The 17,824-nt window shown below is 40.5% G+C and overlaps 2 protein-coding genes across 2 annotated transcripts; both read left to right on the top strand.

Annotated features, from left to right (window-relative positions):
• The first annotated feature begins 1,866 nt into the window (after positions 1–1,866).
• Positions 1,867–2,415, top strand: LOC147606122 (uncharacterized). Its single transcript, XM_086792911.1, has 2 exons — positions 1,867–2,130; positions 2,223–2,415. The coding sequence occupies exons 1-2, from the start codon at positions 1,867–1,869 to the stop codon at positions 2,346–2,348; spliced, it is 390 nt and encodes a 129-aa protein (XP_086649037.1). The 3' UTR covers positions 2,349–2,415.
• Positions 2,416–11,858: 9,443 nt separating this feature from the next.
• Positions 11,859–12,402, top strand: LOC147606121 (uncharacterized; the record flags this gene model as incomplete). The annotated part of the gene is made up of 1 exon (XM_086792910.1): positions 11,859–12,402. A coding segment is annotated over one exon (516 nt), but the record flags the coding sequence as incomplete, so codon positions are not given.
• Positions 12,403–17,824: the final 5,422 nt, after the last annotated feature.

Below are 17,824 nucleotides of genomic sequence, written 5' to 3'. Positions count from 1 at the left end.
GAAATCTCCCATATCCAGAAGGTATGCAAGCTCTTTCGGACTTTCCCACAGGTAGATGGCTAGAAGCTACAATTTTAGAAGCCAAACGTGCTGGTTTAACTATAACAGAGGAGGAGGAGGAGCTTACAAAAGGATGCGATTGGCATGTAAGTGTTTAAGTTCTACATGTCTCTCTTTTTTTTCTCTACATGTCTCAGTGTTTGTTTCTCCATCAACAATCTTTATGTGCTATTTGTAGTATCACAAATATGGGGCGTTTTGGTCACATGGACGTCATTTTCGAGTAGAACGAATAAACCAAAGAAGAGCAATCTTTGATTGTGGTGTCACAGCACAGTTTGTTCAAGAAAGTCGTGCAAGTGCAAGTGATGATAACACAATTACTGGAATGCTTGATTACTTTGGAACCATTCAAGATATATTAAAGGTTGGCTTCAGAAGTTTTGAGTTGTTTATCTTGGATGTGAAGTGGTTCAAGGTAATCATGAATGGGCCACATGCAACTGTATGTAGAGACAAGAGTGGCCTCATCCAAGTGGACTCCACAAAGGTATGGACCCATCAGCAAGATACTTTTGTACGCCCAGAGAATTATGAGCAGGTTGTCTTTAAAGCGGATCCAAAAGATCCACGCTGACTATTTGTGGTTCAAGTCACCCCCCGTATAGTAAGTAAATTTTTGAAGAATTTGTGCTACAACAAGGTGATGTGGATGCACAGGGTGGTGGAGAGCAGCAAGAACAAGCCGATATCAACAATGAAGAGGAGCAAGCAAATGAAGAGGAGAAACTAGAGCAAGATCCAAATGAAGAGGTGCAAACCAAGGAAGCTGTGAAAAACATGTTGAGGAAGAAGACATAGATGATGAGGACATCCTTCATCAAGGGACTTTTAATGATGAGGATGTTGAAATGTACATAGACATAGATCTCTTTGGGGCTACTGATCTTAATGAGGATGATAGAATAGATAATGATTTTTAAAATGATGTATCTTAATGATTATGCAAATAGTTATGACATATTTGTAATGATTTTATGACATTTAAGGTCATTTCATTGTTTACCATTGTTAATGTTTACCATCATAATCACTACTGTAGGTACAAGTTGATATAGTTTTACCATTATTGTTTATCATTGTTAATGTTTGTCATATGGTTCTTTCATTGTTTACCATGTAATTTTCATTTCGCACAAGTTTGTCATATGGTTTTTTGTCCAACAGGCCATGGGTGACTCACTGCCCTACGACTACAGTACTGATTTCTCATTTAATCCTACACCGCAGGGCACGAGTCCCCAGTAGTTATATGGTTTTCTTTCGTCCATGACTCCAGAGCAGAGAGCCATGGCTCAGAGTTATTGGGGTTCTGGAGCAGGGACATCTGCCTCACTATCTGGCTTCCCGACGCCAGTTTCCACACCCGTGGATACGACAGCAGCTCCCACACCTCATACCACACAGCCTTTCACTCCTCTTACAGCTCGATCTACCACCTCTTCACATAGACGACGCTCACGTAGTAGGTATTTAGGGGGAGGTTGTTGTGGTGGTAGTGCCACAGATGCTGTGACACCACCACCACGTGAGCGTCGTCCTTCACTCTCATCTGTTGATAGCACACCCATAGGGTCACCTTCCACTCCCTGGGGTGCACATGACCATGACAACAGCAAGATATACACAATTAGGGATGGGGCACCAATAATGAATAGTGCAGGGAAGGCAATGAAGACATGCATTCGACAATTGTGCACTATACAGTTTCACGACTCTGTCATGACTAAATGGGATCAGTAAGATAAGGGGAAGAAAATTTATATAAATACAAACATAAAGCAAGAGTTTCAGCCATCTGACCCTATGAATGTCGTCTCTAATGAGTGGATACAGTATTCAGCTCGCATTTTGATGGGGCATCGTAGATCAGAGGCGAGGGATGCATTTAGAGAGGGGAAAGAGAAACCTGTTTGGCTAGATGACAGGGAGTGGGCAGCCATTGCTCAGGAGCTCACAGAGACACCAGAGAGGTTTCAACAACAAAGAGAGGCGGCAAGGGCAAGACTCCAAACAGTAGGGGCTTCTCATCTTGGGAGTGGTGGTTACGAAACCATGCGCCATGAATTCGTAAGTATTTGTAGCAATTTTATGTATGTAAATGTATGTATGTGGGCTAAATGTTGATTTCTAATAGTTATAATTGTTAATTGTTTGTGTAGGAGTTGGCCATGAATCGCCCACCAAGTAGGCGAGAGGAGAAGTACGCTCACAAACATGGCCTTGTGGCCTTATTTGAGATGCTTGAAGAAGAAGGAGAGACCGCCAATTGGGAGGCATTACCATGATGTAAGATGACCTTCAAACTAATGGTATATGATCAAAACATTCTTGAGTATTAATGTTTAATTTAATTTCTTGTTTATCGATCTGGAAAATAAAAAAATGAGCACGGCTGTTTTTGTGCTCTATTTTAGACAGAATGGTGCTCTCTGTTTACTGTTGTTGATCCTGTTCATTGCAGGCAGCCAGGCAACAGCCAGGCAACACTATTCTGCCCAAAAAAAAATTTTGGTACAGCGTCGGTATATTCCCCGGTATATTCATCGGTATATGTGCCGGTATACATGCCGGTAGTGCCGTCGGTATAGACGTCGGTAAACGTCGGTATAGGGGCAAGTATATACCCCGGTATAAGTGCTGGTATAGTAGCCGGTATCGATGCCGAAATAGTCATCGGTATTAGCGTCGGTGACACGTCGGTATAGACATCGGTATGGGCGTCGGTATTGTTTCTCGATGCTTATACCGACGTCCTCATTCCGGCACATTTACCGGCGTTTATACCGATGATGGGGCTTTTTTAGACCCCGTTCAATGACGTCGGTATTAGGCTAACATGTAGTAGTGAATATCCTTAACTCCAAAGTGCATTCTAAGGTCGTCAAACAAGGGAGATACCTAGTTTACATATTGATACATGTCTCACAGTTGGCCACTCTGTTGAGCGTAAATAGAGATCTAGGGTTATGTGATGGGTAATCTCACATGCAAAACTTGAGTGTACATAGAGGTTCTCCTTCAAGAGATCTTGAATGTATGAACTGTCTTATTAGTCTTTAGGCTAAACAGATCTTGAATATACATTATAATTAGACTTTGCATTAGATCTAGACATCTTTGTTTTATCAAGGTAAAGCAGCTTAGTTACAAAGGTTGGGTTATCAAAGTGAAAGGATTTTTCTACGGTTCAAACGTTGAAGTATTGGGAGTATTTACAAGATGAAAGTTTGTAGGCTATTCCCATGTAAGACTAAAAGCCACAATTTTCCCAAGACACAACCCAAATACATGTGTAGCTATAACATACCTCCGAGATTAACCAAGTTATGATTTGAAATGGCCATAATGCCCTTTAAGAGTCTTTGAGAATCCAATTTATTCATATCTAAAAACCTTGGAGAGTAAATCAGGCCTAAGAAATGATTACGAGTGTGAGGAACATATAAAGGAAGAGAAAATTTGTAGCATCAAAAAGTAGTCAATGATGAAGACTTGACTGAACACATCCAAGTCAAAAAAAAGGAGCCAAAATTAAAGAAACTGAATTCTGGCAATCGAAGAGTGTTTAGTCTAGGTGCCTCATTTAGCTTCAATACGATATTCGATTGTGTGGAGCTATGCCAATGGTCAAAGAAGATTTAGCACTAAAAATCTTGTAAGATGAGGATGTTCAAACAATCAATCAGTCTTACGGGCACAAAGACATATGGGTTGTAGAGAATCAAACCCAACACAATGCAAGCATAAGAATGTGGAATTAGCGGCTCGAAAAGAAGGGCAATTGGGATATCTATTGTAAGGTAGAGCTTGCATTAATGATGATTTTTGCAAAATGAAATGGAAATCTGAATCAAAATTAAAACCAGATTGGATTTTTAGGTTTAGTATTAGTTGAGGTCAGTGTACTTGTTGTTGCTGGGCATTGCAACTCTACCATATATTCAGTAGGATTTTCATTCTTTTGGATTTTTTTTTGTGTTGTGTTGTTAGACCATTTCATATTATATGTGTCATTCGATGGATGTGACTGTTATTTTGTTTCTTCTTGCAAGATGCAAGATTCTTAGTCCCACTCCCTTTAGAAAAGCATAGTCAGTTCCTAGACATGGGAGATATCTTTTTGAGATCGGTGCAGACCGAGAATGGTGTGGGCGCAGATGCAAACACACCCGATGTAACCTCATACAAGCAATTAGAGGAGGTGATATACATATACTACTGAGGGCACAACAGCACTGCAAGGACGTTAAAATATTGTTCCTTTATAGAAAATGTAAGAATTAATTGTGTTATTCAATATCAAACTACAAGCAGGAGCTGGAGCGTCTAAGTGAGGGTCTTCTGAACGCTGGCGATGAGGCGGTGCACATCGTCGTCGTCGATGCCAAGGGTGGCCTCGAGAACTTCGTCAGGGAGGGGCGTCTTGGAAGAAAAGAGGGCAGCAGCCAGCTGAGAGACGCCCGGGTTCTGGCTATTGAGGGCAGAGATGGCCAAGGCGGTCTTGGACTTGTGCGGGTTGAGCTGGAAGTGTACGAGGCCACGAGGGAAGACGAAGAGGTCACCGGCATAGATGGTCTGGTAGAAGAGGGTGTTGTTTGGCACAGTGGAGACGAAGCCCACAAGCAACGTGCCCTCGGCCAGGTAGAGCACCTCGGTGGCACGCGGGTGTAGAACACTACTACAGGATGACCCATTTTCTTGGCAAATAAAATTGAAATGAGATGTTCTAGCTCATCAATCGACTTGCTCATCCTCAGCTAGATCCATGGCTCCGAATACATCTATTTCTAGAAATACCTCTCCATCTGCATCTTCGTCAATAGGTGTAGCCTCCGTATCGTCCTCTTCTATTTGAAGTATTATAGGTGGTTACGTTAAAATTTGTTCTTCTATTTCTTCTTCAAATTCTAGATTAGTTGTTGTGTTTGCTTCAGGTTCAAGTGCTAGTAATTGTTGAATTACTATACACTCATTTGATCCTTCTTCTAGTTGTTCAATTGGATCAATATGTCTTTCTTGTGCTTCTTGAGTGGGTTCCTCAATCTCTAATAGATCTAAAATTTCCATATCTTCAAATATGATTTGTTTACTATGTGCATAGGCACGATGAGTTATCTTTTTCTACACATAGTCATAAAGACAATTGAGCACACATATGGTACAAGATATGCATAAACACATTGAGTAAATATAAGGGAAATATAAGGGACTCACTTACAAAATATACTCGGAAGTGTTTGGTATCATCTTGCTGCCAATGTTCTATACCTCCATGCATAGTCACACTTGTCTTGTGCACAAGCACAAACCTTCTTCTACACACATTCATTAAGGACAAATGAGCACACATATGGCACACGATATGCATAAACACATTGAGTAAATTTGACAAATTGACTTATGATATATGCACGGAAGTGTCTGGCGTTCTCATGCGGCCGAGATGAGAAGCCCCACCTTCAAGATGCACTCTAGCTACCTCTTCTGTTGGTTTCGTATACCTGTCACACAGTGGGGGCTTCCCCAAATCATCTAAATGAAGATACACATTGAGATGTGGGGACTTATTTTTGCGTTCCTTAATTTAGCGATAATAGTCATCGTATATGCGACACACTCTAGCATCGCATAAAGAAGGCTTATTATTCGTCGCTTATACGACATCTGTAATGATGCTTGCAAACTCAATTTTTGGAGTGGCATCACTTAGGCAATGTTTGCATGTGTTTAAATAAAAAATTTAAAACAGATCCCTCCTAAAACATTTCAAGAATAACAACAAAGAGAAAGAGAGAGAGAGAGAGAGACAAAGAGAGAGAGATGATTTCCACCACCTACTGCCCATTCCTGAGCCTCCGAATTTAGCCACGCCTACTCTCTAGCCTCCTGTGGTGGTAGGTCAGTGGGTTTGTGTGTGTGTGTGTGTGTGTGAGAGAGAGAGAGAGAGAGAGAGAGAGAGAGAGAGAGAGAGAGAGAAAGAGGTGTATGTGTGTGTGAGAGAGAAAGAGGAGAGAGGGATGTGTACATGTGTGTGTGTGGGTGTGTGTGTGTGTGTGTGTGTGTGTGTGAGAGAGAGAGAGAGAGAGAGAGAGAGAGAGAGAGAGAGAGAATGAGAGAGAGAGAAGAGAGCGGTGTGTGTGAGAGATAGAGACAGAAAGAAAGAAATAAAGGTTTATGAAACGGCTTCAAAAGACCTAATGGAGAATTAAAAACTAGAGTTATGAGGTGGGAATGCCCAATTCAAACCATGTGATACAAAGTGGGTCCATCATCATCATACAACTAATGGAGCTAGCCCCCTGGTTGCAAGAGGGAGCCATCAAGGATATCAAGCATGGTGTTAGTCTATAGAAGACCCTGCAGTAGCACAAATGTGTCCCTGTATTTTGTCCATATCTTTTTGGAGTTTACTTGAACAAATCCACTCTTATCTCTGAACATGGTTGCTTGTGGTCCTTGAGTCACTACCTTGAACCACATCAGATAGAAAATGAACATGAAAACTTTATGAACCCAACCTTGATAATGCCTTGTATCATTCTAAAGCATGCCAAATTCACTCCTTAGATCACTTGCACTTGAACAACTTTCTTGCATGAAATTTGCTTTGACACCACAATCAAATGTTGTTCTCTTCTTATCTATTCACTCCACTCAAAAGTGACGACCACATGACCAAAGTGCACTAAATTTGCGATAGTGCAAGCAAAAAAAGATAATAAAATTGTATCAAGAACAAAAGCTTATACAAGACTATGTCTTACAATTTTTTCAGTACATAGAAAACCCACTTACATGGTAATCAAAACCATATGCAAGCTACTCCTCCTTGTCACTTATAACCTTGCCACTTTGTTTTTCTTACAATTTTTTCAGTACATAGAAAACCCACTTACATGGTAATTAAAACCATATGTCTTACAATTTTTTCAGTACATAGAAAACCCACTTACATGGTAATCAAAACCATATGCAAGCTACTCCTCCTTGTCACTTATAACGTTGCCACTTTGTTTTTCTTGTTGTATGGTTTGTTGACGCCATCTACTAGAAGGAAATTCTGGAAGTCGAGGAAGCGAATCTGGGTATGGCAATGCTCTAGTTGTTCGACTCTTTCTAAAATTTGAACGATCTCGGCCTCTTTCCCTCTTTGCTAGGTTATACCTCTCGATCCATTTCTCCATAGCACTTGAGTTGTTAATATTCTCTCACAATGCCATATCCATTGTTCTCTGAAGCCCTTGTCCTTGAGGCTCTTCTCCAACCAGCCGATCATCCTCTGCTTGTGTCCACGATGGTGGCATATCTAGGACTGACATACTAAAAAATTCTGTTATATATACAAGAGATTATTAAACAAGCCATTCCATTGCCATACTTCCCTCAGGGTGAGCTTTTTGAAGAACAAAACCTTTCATTGCCTTCATAAACTCTCTAGGAAGAATATCCATCGACTATGAACAACACCTACTATAGCAATCTCGTCAACCACATGAACAAGTAGGTGAAATTGAATGGTCAAGAAACTTGTTGGAAAGAATTTATCTGCCATTGTAACTGCTTCAATGGAGTTTAGACAAGCGTGAATCAAGTGTTGAAGTACGGTGTGATGAAGTATGGATCCGGGGAAAAGGTAAGCTATCTCGCAAGATTTGTAAGTTTTCTCTTTGACATTTTCCACTAAGTTTACTTCATGTGTTGTAATGCTTTTCATATCTCATGCATGTTGAAATTTGTTGTAGGGAAGGGTAACAGGTCGCCCCCAACATCTAGGGAAAATAGGTACAACAACGAAGCAACTTGGGAGTGGCTCAAACACCAAGGAGTGGTCACTGAAACAGATATCCAAAGAGCTCAATATACAACAACTTGGTGAGACTCTAAATATGTTAATTATCACTCAACTTGTTTTTCTTGTGGCTAATGTGTTTGCATTGTATCACTATTTTACATAGAAGGATGAGGATACTAAAAGTGGTGGTGATGATGAGGGTGGTGGTGAATATGGTGAAGGTGTGAACAAAGATTAAGATGAAGATAATGATTAGTTTAATTAGTGCCTTCATCTTTATTCATTTTTGGAACATAAACACCTGATGTATTTTGCAACTTTGTATATAATTTGTAAGAAGTAAAGACCATGAAATTTTTGTATTGCATTTTTCGGTGTTTAAAGTGTTTGTCTTTAAAAAACGTACAAATTTAAGGAAACAAATTGGGACATAATGGGTGAGATATGTGGAGATATGGTTATTAAAAAAAATATTTGTAGGATTGTCATCGCATGCTCGTAGCCGCATTCATAGCCACGCCTATGGCTACGTGAGTACAATTTTTTCCCATTTATAGACCCTTTGAATTTTTTGCAAGTTTTCACGTGGCTGTGCTCTTCATTTTTTGTGGTGTCTCACTTAAACTAGCCCTTCCAAAAGTAAAGAAACCCATTATTATAAAACACAAAGGCACATGCTAAATTAGAGCCCACACTTGAGCAAGTGGAGTATAAAACCACTAACCTTGCGTGAGCATATCCCAAATCTTATACTAGAGCCAATCATTGAACGTATTCAAGAGATTTAGAGAAAACCACAATGACCTTGACCAATTGTATGACCATTCTCAAAAACTTTACCTCTAGAACCAATTAAATCAGGTTCCACATTGCTAGATGCAGTGAGAGAGGACTTAGTAGGAGGTAAAATTTGGCCCAAATTAGCCTTTCATGGGTCTTCATAGTCACCATAACCACGTTAGAGATGATATAAAGGAAGAGAAATTTAATATCATCAAAAGTAGTCAAGGAAGATTTGAGTTAAAACATCTAAGTCAAAAGTAGGAGCCAAAATCAAAGAAAGTGCATTAAGGCAATCCAAGACCCTTTAGTAGATGTTTTTATTTTGGCATAAGTATGGTTCTTGATTACGTGGAAATGTGCCAAAGGTCGAACAAGATCTAGCATTAAAAATCTTGTAAGACCAAGATCTTTAAATAATCAATCACTGTCTTAAGGGCACGAATATATATAGACTATAGATAATCTAACCCCATATAACTCAAGTAGAAGAACATGGAATTAGACAAGGCTCGAGGCAATCAAGAAGAAGGTCATTGGGTTATCTATCATAAGGTAGAGGCTTTAGTAATGAGATTTTTCCCGAAATGAAATGAAAATTGGAATTAAAATTTAAACTAGATTTCGATTTTTAGTTTTAGTATTAGTTGAGGTTAAAGTATTAGTATTAGTTGAGGTTAAAGTACTTCCTAGGCATTGCAACTTATACATTACTCATTAACTCAATCACAAGGCTCTAATCCAAGATGATGAAAGTAGCCAAGGGAATATAAAAGGTTGTTAATAAGCTAAAAGCTCAAGCATTAACCTCAAAGCAAGCAACTAAAGAGATCAAGGTGCAAGCCCTAAAGGCTGGTAGCCCCTAAAAAGGCTAACAGAAAAAAACAAAAGGTACTCCAAAAGAATAAGACCTCAAAGAGCACATGTAAACATAACGCATGATAAGTTGTCACTCAAGGATAAAAACATTGTGAACATTGAAAGTGGTTGACATGAGAGCTCCAAAGCTTTTACATCCCTTCATGGAGATAAGTGATCTCCCATGCAAAACAAATCTTCCCAAAGAGATATAGACCGGATAGACTTTTATGTAAGAATGGTTATGACTTAGCTATTGCAATCAGAGATGATCTTCTTGATTAGAACATGATAATTAATTATATTAAAAACAAAGATTCCTATATGACTTGAAAGAAATAAAAGACTAAGAGAAGTTAAGAAGACCATATTAGGGAGTTTGGGAAAATGGAGGGCATGGTGAATCCTTTTAAGATTTTGTCAAAACCCCCTTATGTAACATATCATTGGAAAGCTCTTGAAGAGTAGGTTCTAAATCCACATTCTCTGACAAATTTAAAGTTTTGTTGAAGATACACCAAAAAGTAGATTGAAAAGAAAATTCCCAGAGTAATGAGATTTTTCCAAACTCCCTAATATGGTCTTTAAGGACTGTTTGAATTAAAAGCTTATTTCTACACTTGAGGTTGATTCCGATTGATTTGAATATGATTCTCTTAGAAGATTATGGACTAGAGATCTGATAAGCATGACTTGTCATTGCTTTGTTTAAAATGAATGGTTTATATGCATGTGTATAAATGATTGATATGCATGTGTATGATGATGAGACTCGACATGAGATTTTGAGATTCGGGCCGGTCGTCTCCTTAGACAAGGAATGTCAGACAGAGAACAAGATTTATGCCCTCTCGGAGCCATGTGGTAGAACCCAGAGAGGACGAGATTCAGAAAGAGGCATACCAGGGATAGCCGCGATGTCTAATGTGGAGGTTGGGTGGACGCGCATCGAAGAAAGCCCTAGATTGGTTGGATTTTGGTCATTATGACTAACCATGTTGTTGAGCATGGTGATGATGATAGAATATTGAGATAGACACATACATTATGATTGATTGAGATGTTATGCTGCGATTGATAGAGATTTATATCATGTAAATGTTTGTTTGAGATTACATGATTCTTTGTGTATGTGATAAGAACCTTGGATATGGCATGCATGCTTGTTTGCTATTTGAGAAGGTTGATTTGATTGTATTCGCTATGTAGAAATAGCAGGATTAAGTGAGTTTAATGTTTTCTTAGATTAAGTTGTACGATTAAGATATGGTTAGATTCAGGACCATCACAGTAGCCTATTATTATTTTTAAGAAGTTCTAAAACTACTTGTTCCATTTGCTCAAGAAGGATACACATAATCACTTGATACTTGAAATGGCCATAATGCTGTTTAAGTTACTTTGAGAATCCAATTTATTCATATCTAAAAACCTTGGAGAGTAAATCAGGCCTAAGAAATGATTACGAGTGTGAGGAACATATAAAGGAAGAGAAAATTTGTAGCATCAAAAAGTAGTCAATGATGAAGACTTGACTGAACACATCCAAGTAAAAAAAAAGGAGCCAAAATTAAAGGAACTGAATTCTGGCAATCAAAGAGTGTTTAGTCTAGGTGCTTCATTTAGCTTCAGTACGATATTCGATTGTGTGGAGCTATGCCAGTGGTCAAAGAAGATTTAGCACTAAAAATCTTGTAAGATGAGGATGTTCAAACAATCAATCAGTCTTACGGGCATAAAGACATATGGATTGTAGAGAATCAAACCCAACACAATGCAAGCATAAGAATGTGGAATTAGCGGCTCGAAAAGAAGGGCAATTGGGATATCTATTGTAAGGTAGAGCTTGCATTAATGATGATTTTTGCAAAATGAAATGGAAATTGGAATCAAAATTAAAACCAGATTGGATTTTTAGGTTTAGTATTAGTTGAGGTCAGTGTACTTGTTGTTGCTGGGCATTGCAACTCTACCATATATTCAGTAGGATTTTCATTCTTTTGGATTTTTTTCTGTGTTGTGTTGTTAGACCATTTCATATTATATGTGTCATTCGATGGATGTGACTGTTATTTTGTTTCTTCTTCCAAGATGCAAGATTCTTAGTCCCACTCCCTTTAGAAAAGCATAGTCAGTTCCTAAACATGGGAGATATCTTTTTGAGATCGGTGCAGACCGAGAATGGTGTGGGCGCAGATGCAAACACACCCGATGTAACGTCATACAAGCAATTAGAGGAGGTGATATACATATACTACTTGGAGATACCTTGGAAGACACGCGGCGGCTGAGGGCACAACAGCACTGCAAGGACGTTAAAATATTGTTCCGTTATAGAAAATGTAAGAATTAATTGTGTTATTCAATATCAAACTACAAGCAGGAGCTGGAGCGTCTAAGTGAGGGTCTTCTGAACGCTGGCGATGAGGCGGTGCACATCGTCGTCGTCGATGCCAAGGGTGGCCTCGAGAACTTCGTCAGGGAGGGGCGTCTTGGAAGAAAAGAGGGCAGCAGCCAGCTGAGAGACGCCCGGGTTCTGGCTATTGAGGGCAGAGATGGCCAAGGCGGTCTTGGACTTGTGCGGGTTGAGCTGGAAGTGTACGAGGCCACGAGGGAAGACGAAGAGGTCACCGGCATAGATGGTCTGGTAGAAGAGGGTGTTGTTTGGCGCAGTGGAGACGAAGCCCACAAGCAACGTGCCCTCGGCCAGGTAGAGCACCTCGGTGGCACGCGGGTGTACATGCGGGGGGTTGAGGCCCTTGGGCTTATAGTCGATGCGCGCGACAGAGAGGCCCTGGGTGTTCAGCGCCCCGAAGGAGGCCGCGCTGGCAAGGTTGACGGCCACACCCAGCTCACCTGTGAAGTTAGCCGCCTGGCGTAGCTGCGGCGAGGCGAAGTCGGAGGACTGCACGTTGACGGCGGCCTTGCAGGCCAGCCCGTTGAAGGTGAGCATGCCCAGCTGCTGTTGCTGCTCCGCGGAGTTGAGGGCAACGCAGAAGTCCTCCGACGGCGCTCACCCAACTGGGATGAGGGCCGGCCTGCAGGAGTAGGACAACTAGAACTGCCGTGCTCACCAGCACAGGAAAGGCGGGCGCCATTTAGTTCGTTTTTTTTTTAATGTTTGGATTAATTGATGATAGCGGAAATGCAGAATTAACGAACGCAGACACTAGTGCTCGACATAGATCCTACGAGATGTTATATAGCGCCTCGTCGTAGGCGACCTGTTCCTCCTCTCTCGTTACTGCACGCGGGTGCAGGCCCAGCTGCCGGCAAGCCGGCCTCTCACAGCCACAATTTTTAAATGTTAAAATCCACGTTTTAATCTTGTCCCCAAATGCTTCTCTCGCCTTGCATATTGATTAATTATAGTAAAAAAACATGCGAGGAATCTTCCAATGATTCCACTGTCTTGATTCCTTGTGAACCTCTTGGGTGTTGTTATTTTTGGAGAATTACCAAATATGCCTTGTCTTGATTCCTTGTGAACCTCTTGGGTGTTGTTATTTTTGGAGAATTATCAAATATGCCTTGTTTAGCAAGTTAACTGCTCTCTCTCTCTCTCAAGAATAAACCCTATCACTCTCTAATGCAACAAGAAGGACATGACACGCTCATTGTATTCATCTCTAATACAAGTGAGAGGCCCAAGCAAATCTCTCTCTCTCTCTCACGAAAAAACCCTATCACTTTCTAATGCAATGTAGCTATAAAGAGCTACCAATTTTCACACAAATAAGTATTCCGCATCACTAAGACTCAAAACATGCCAACAAAGTGGCCGATAGGTTGTCCACATCACTAATACTCGTCTAAATGTAAAGTCCAATAAACATGGTCCCTACTATCCTACCAACTACACTCTTATTCTAGCCACTTTCCTTTCATATTTGGCTCCACATAAACGAACCATACTCCAAAAAAAGAAATATGCTCCCCCTCCATCACCAGATTCCACTACAACAAATGAAGAGTAGAGCTGCGCATATGAAGAGCCGACAAAATTTCAAAGGATCTATAAATGGAAAAAAACATTCATGCAACTATTAGCGCACCTATGTATGCGGCTATGAGCACGCGACTACGACCATGTAAATAACTCCATTTACAGTAGTGCATATAGCCACGCACAACTATAGTCACATCCTATCTGTAAAAAATATAACATTATTTAAATGTTTTTTAAGACACTTAAAACACACAAAAATTTTGTAATACAACAATGTCATGTTTTTTTTCCCTTTAAAATTATATACAAAGTTGCAAAATACATAGAAAGGTGTTTATGTCACAAAAATGAATAAAGACGAAGACAATACTTAAATTAATTAATTGTCATCATCTTCATCTTCATCTTTGCCTGCATCTTCACCATGTGCACCACGACCTTCGTCATCACCGTCGCTTTTAGCATCCTCATCTTCCTAGATTAAATAGTGATACAATGCAAACATGTTAGCCACCACAAGCAAAACAAGTTGGGTGTTTCTTTTAGGAAAAAAAGAGGAAGACATTCGTGCTACCTCACCATTGTGAACAAGTAAATTCTTACCGTATTAAGCTTTTATTATATCATACGTATGCATGTTTATGCTACACTTGATGTGTTTCTTCTTATAAGGTTGTGCTTCAGGTGGATATAAATGACAAGAAATGGTGGTATGTCATACAACACTACTACAGGATGACCCATTTTCCATGCCTAGCATCAACAGTTTCCATGCCATCAAAATACCCCTCGATATACATGTCGAAATACACCATCAAAATGATCATCGAAATAACTATCACAAAGAAGCTTCGAAATAGGTGTCCAAATAACAGTTGAGAACCGCGTCGAAATAAAAGTTGGAATAAGCGTGAAAAAAGCATCGAAAAGTAAACTTTTTTTTTAAATTTTGGATTTAAAAAAACGTAAGTGCAAAAAATAACATTGACAGAAACCAAGTATTTCTTGGCAAATAAAATTGAAATGAGATGTTCTAGCTCATCAATCGACTCGCTCATCCTTAGCTAGATCCATGGCTCCGAATACATCTTTTTCTAGAAATACCTCTCCATCTGCATCTTCGTCAATAGGTGTAGCCTCCGTATCGTCCTCTTCTATTTGAAGCATTATAGGTGGTTACGTTAAAATTTGTTCTTCTATTTCTTCTTCAAATTCTAGATTAGTTGTTGTGTTTGCTTCAAGTTCAAGTGCTAGTAATTGTTGAATTACTATACACTCATTTGATCCTTCTTCTAGTTGTTCAATTGGATCAATATCTCTTTCTTGTGCTTCTTGAGTGGGTTCCTCAATCTCTAATAGATCTAAAATTTCCATATCTTCAAATATTTGTTTACTACGTGCATAGGCACGATGAGTTATCTTTTTCTACACATAGTCATAAAGACAATTGAGCACACATATGGTACAACACTACAAGGGATCGGGCTCATACCCGCGCTCCTAGCCGCTAAAAATGACTTGTGAAAAAAAGTAGCGGGCCCGTGTACCAGCGCGTGTATCATCGCGGCCATAGACATCCGTGTAAAAGCGCGTGTATAGGACCTCTCAGATGTGCTTATACACGGGTGTATAGCCGCGTTCTTTTCACAGACGCGTTGATACATGCGACTATACACGCCTTTCTTTAATTTAGACGCGCTTATACACGGGTGTATAGCCGCGTTCTGTTCTGTTTAGATGTACTGAGACGCATTAATACCTGCGTCTATACACGCGTTTCTTTAATTTAGATGCGCTTATACATGCGGAAATGTCAGTTTTGATGCATTAATACACGCGTATTTTACAGATTATTCGTGTATATACACGCGAGTTTTAGCAGTTCTGACACGTTTATACACGCGAACAGAGAGCAAAAAAAAAAATCTAGAGAGTGCTATTTGGTGCCTGAATACTGTTCCAGCATTCCAGCACCCAATAACACTCTTTGGATTTTTTTTTTTGTGCATTAGACCATCCACGAAGAACATATGCACGAGGGAGATTAAGACAAGAACGACATGAATGCATACATTGTCAATACACGATTCAAGACAGACATGAATGTAATACTATCGATTCACGATTCAATATTACTATCAAAATTTCATACATGTATACAAGGGAGTCCATATCTCGAAGTAGCCCATGGCTTTAGTTTACAAAAAAATATATACAACCACATCCTCAATATGGAATGTGATACTATAAGTCTGAGTACTACTCAGACCCAGATGATGACTCGGTGCTCCCTCCATGCTCAGATGAGCTCACATCAGTCGGAATGTCCGATGAGTAGTGCTCACGTCCACCCTCTGCAGTGGCGGCGGGTGGATCATCAGCAGCTTGTGCCTGTTCAAGTAATATATAGTATATAAGTATATATATATGTAATTCAATAAACCAAAATCATTCGTTTAGAATTTTCAAGTACCTGTCGACCGTATGGTCTCATGGCCATCTCAAACTGCGCGTCCGTAATACGTCCCTCGGCTCTGAAGATGGCCCACGTGTCACGTCTGCTATGCCGGCGAGCATACGCAGTATCGTGGGTTGTGGGCTTCCTCCCCGTAACCCATCGCTGTATCATAATCAACACAATTTGTAAGATTAAAACAATCATAGAATCAATGAATTAAGTAAAAAATCAAATAAAGTGGCAAGATACTTACGAACTCTGCCTCCCATGACTCGACGTCGCCAGATCCGAAATGCGAAGATCCAATGGTCTCCATCTGGATCCGTCGTGCCTCCACATGCTGCCTGCTCTTCACGCCACCCTCTACTCGTTTCTTTGCCTCCTTCCACTCGCGTTTGTGCGCAGTGGTAGGTTTCTCGGCAGGATAGCCACCCGCAGCTACATTTAGCCGGTCATCGTACGCGAGTTTTTTAAGGTGAGATCTTTTATTACTTAAGATCTCCCTTATTCGCGTCCTTCCCCATATATCCGAGAATGTAGCATGTGGGGGATTGGGGTACCGACTATGTACAGCCTCTATCACCTCCCCAACTAATCGGCTATTTTGATCTTTAAATTTAATAAAACAATTTCTATATGAGTTTGATACTACCCCACGCATGTACTCCATTACCTCCCTCCCCCTCGCATCCATCACTATCTCGCCCCTATCCGTCACATCATAGCAGACCACTCTCTCCATCTCTCTCATCTCCTCCTCTTCCGAACTGTCTTTTGCTCTCTCACCGCGTGCCCTACTACCTCCCCCACCTCCCCCACCTCCCCCACCAAAGCACCCGTCACATCCTCCACTCCCACTCTTCCTACTGCTGCGGGTGGAGTCACGACTAGGGGATTGTCTACGTGATGGCGGTGGCTGTGAGGGAGCACGTGATGGTGGCTGTGAGGGTGTACGTGAGTGTGTCTGGGACGAGGTGGTGGCTGTGAGGGTGTACGTGAGTTTATGGATGGAGCAATGCAAGTCTTGATGCATTATTGAAGTAAGCATTCTAACTTACAAATTTGAATTAGTGGTTTAAGGTTTAGGATTTAAGACTAATTATAATTGATGATATTGGATGCAGGCTATTATCAAACATGCTTCCAAAGGAAAATAGACTACCCACCTCAAGAGACATAGCGAGGCGCTATGTGACATCTCTTGGAGGACTGGATTATGATCGCATACATGCATGCATCAATGATTGCATTCTCTTTCGTGGGATGCATAAGGAGGCTCTACATTGTCCCACTTGTGGTGAAGCAAGGTATAGAACAGATATGAAGAGTTTTGATGTACCTCGTAAAGTCTTGCGACACTTTCCTATAATTCCTCGCATCAAACACATGTTCAAGTGCAAATCCATAGCAGAGCTCATGTCATGGCATTCCTCACATCGATCGGATGATGGCATGTGGAGAATTTCCGCAGACACTCCTGCTTGGAAGCATATTGAAGATGAGTGGCCCAGCTTTAAAACAAAGCCTAGAAACTTGAGACTTGGCCTAGGTATGGATGGAGTGAATCCATTTGGTTTCAAAAGCACCGCATATAGTGTGTGGCCAGTTGTGTTGGTGAATTACAACCTTCCACCATCAATGGCACGATCAAGAAGGGACATCTTATGTTATCCCTTCTAATTCCAGGGAAACATAAAGTCAAGCATATGGATGTTTATCTTGAACCATTGATTGATGAGTTGGAGGAACTATGGAGAGGTGTTGCGGTGGTGGACATTAGTATGCCTCCCTCCTCTCGACACTTCGACTTAAAAGCAGTGTTGATGTGGACAATGCATGACTTTCCAGGATACAGCGATTCTTCTGGTAAGAATTCTAATTACCTCCCTACTCTATTACTATTGGCTATATATATTAATTATAC

Source organism: Cibotium barometz, chromosome 58 (assembly GCF_041138505.1).
Source record: "Cibotium barometz isolate CiBa-2024 chromosome 58, ASM4113850v1, whole genome shotgun sequence".
In the NCBI taxonomy this organism is placed as follows: Eukaryota; Viridiplantae; Streptophyta; class Polypodiopsida; order Cyatheales; family Cibotiaceae; genus Cibotium; species Cibotium barometz.
This window is presented reverse-complemented; position numbering and strand designations above follow the sequence as displayed.

Excerpts from the sequence above, each read along its gene's own strand:
- LOC147606122 (XM_086792911.1), top strand. The coding sequence starts at position 1,867 with ATGAATGTCGTCTCTAATGAGTGGATACAGTATTCAGCTCGCATTTTG. Across the intron at positions 2,131-2,222 it reads AAACCATGCGCCATGAATTC|GAGTTGGCCATGAATCGCCC; the intron begins GTAAGTATTTGT and ends TTGTTTGTGTAG.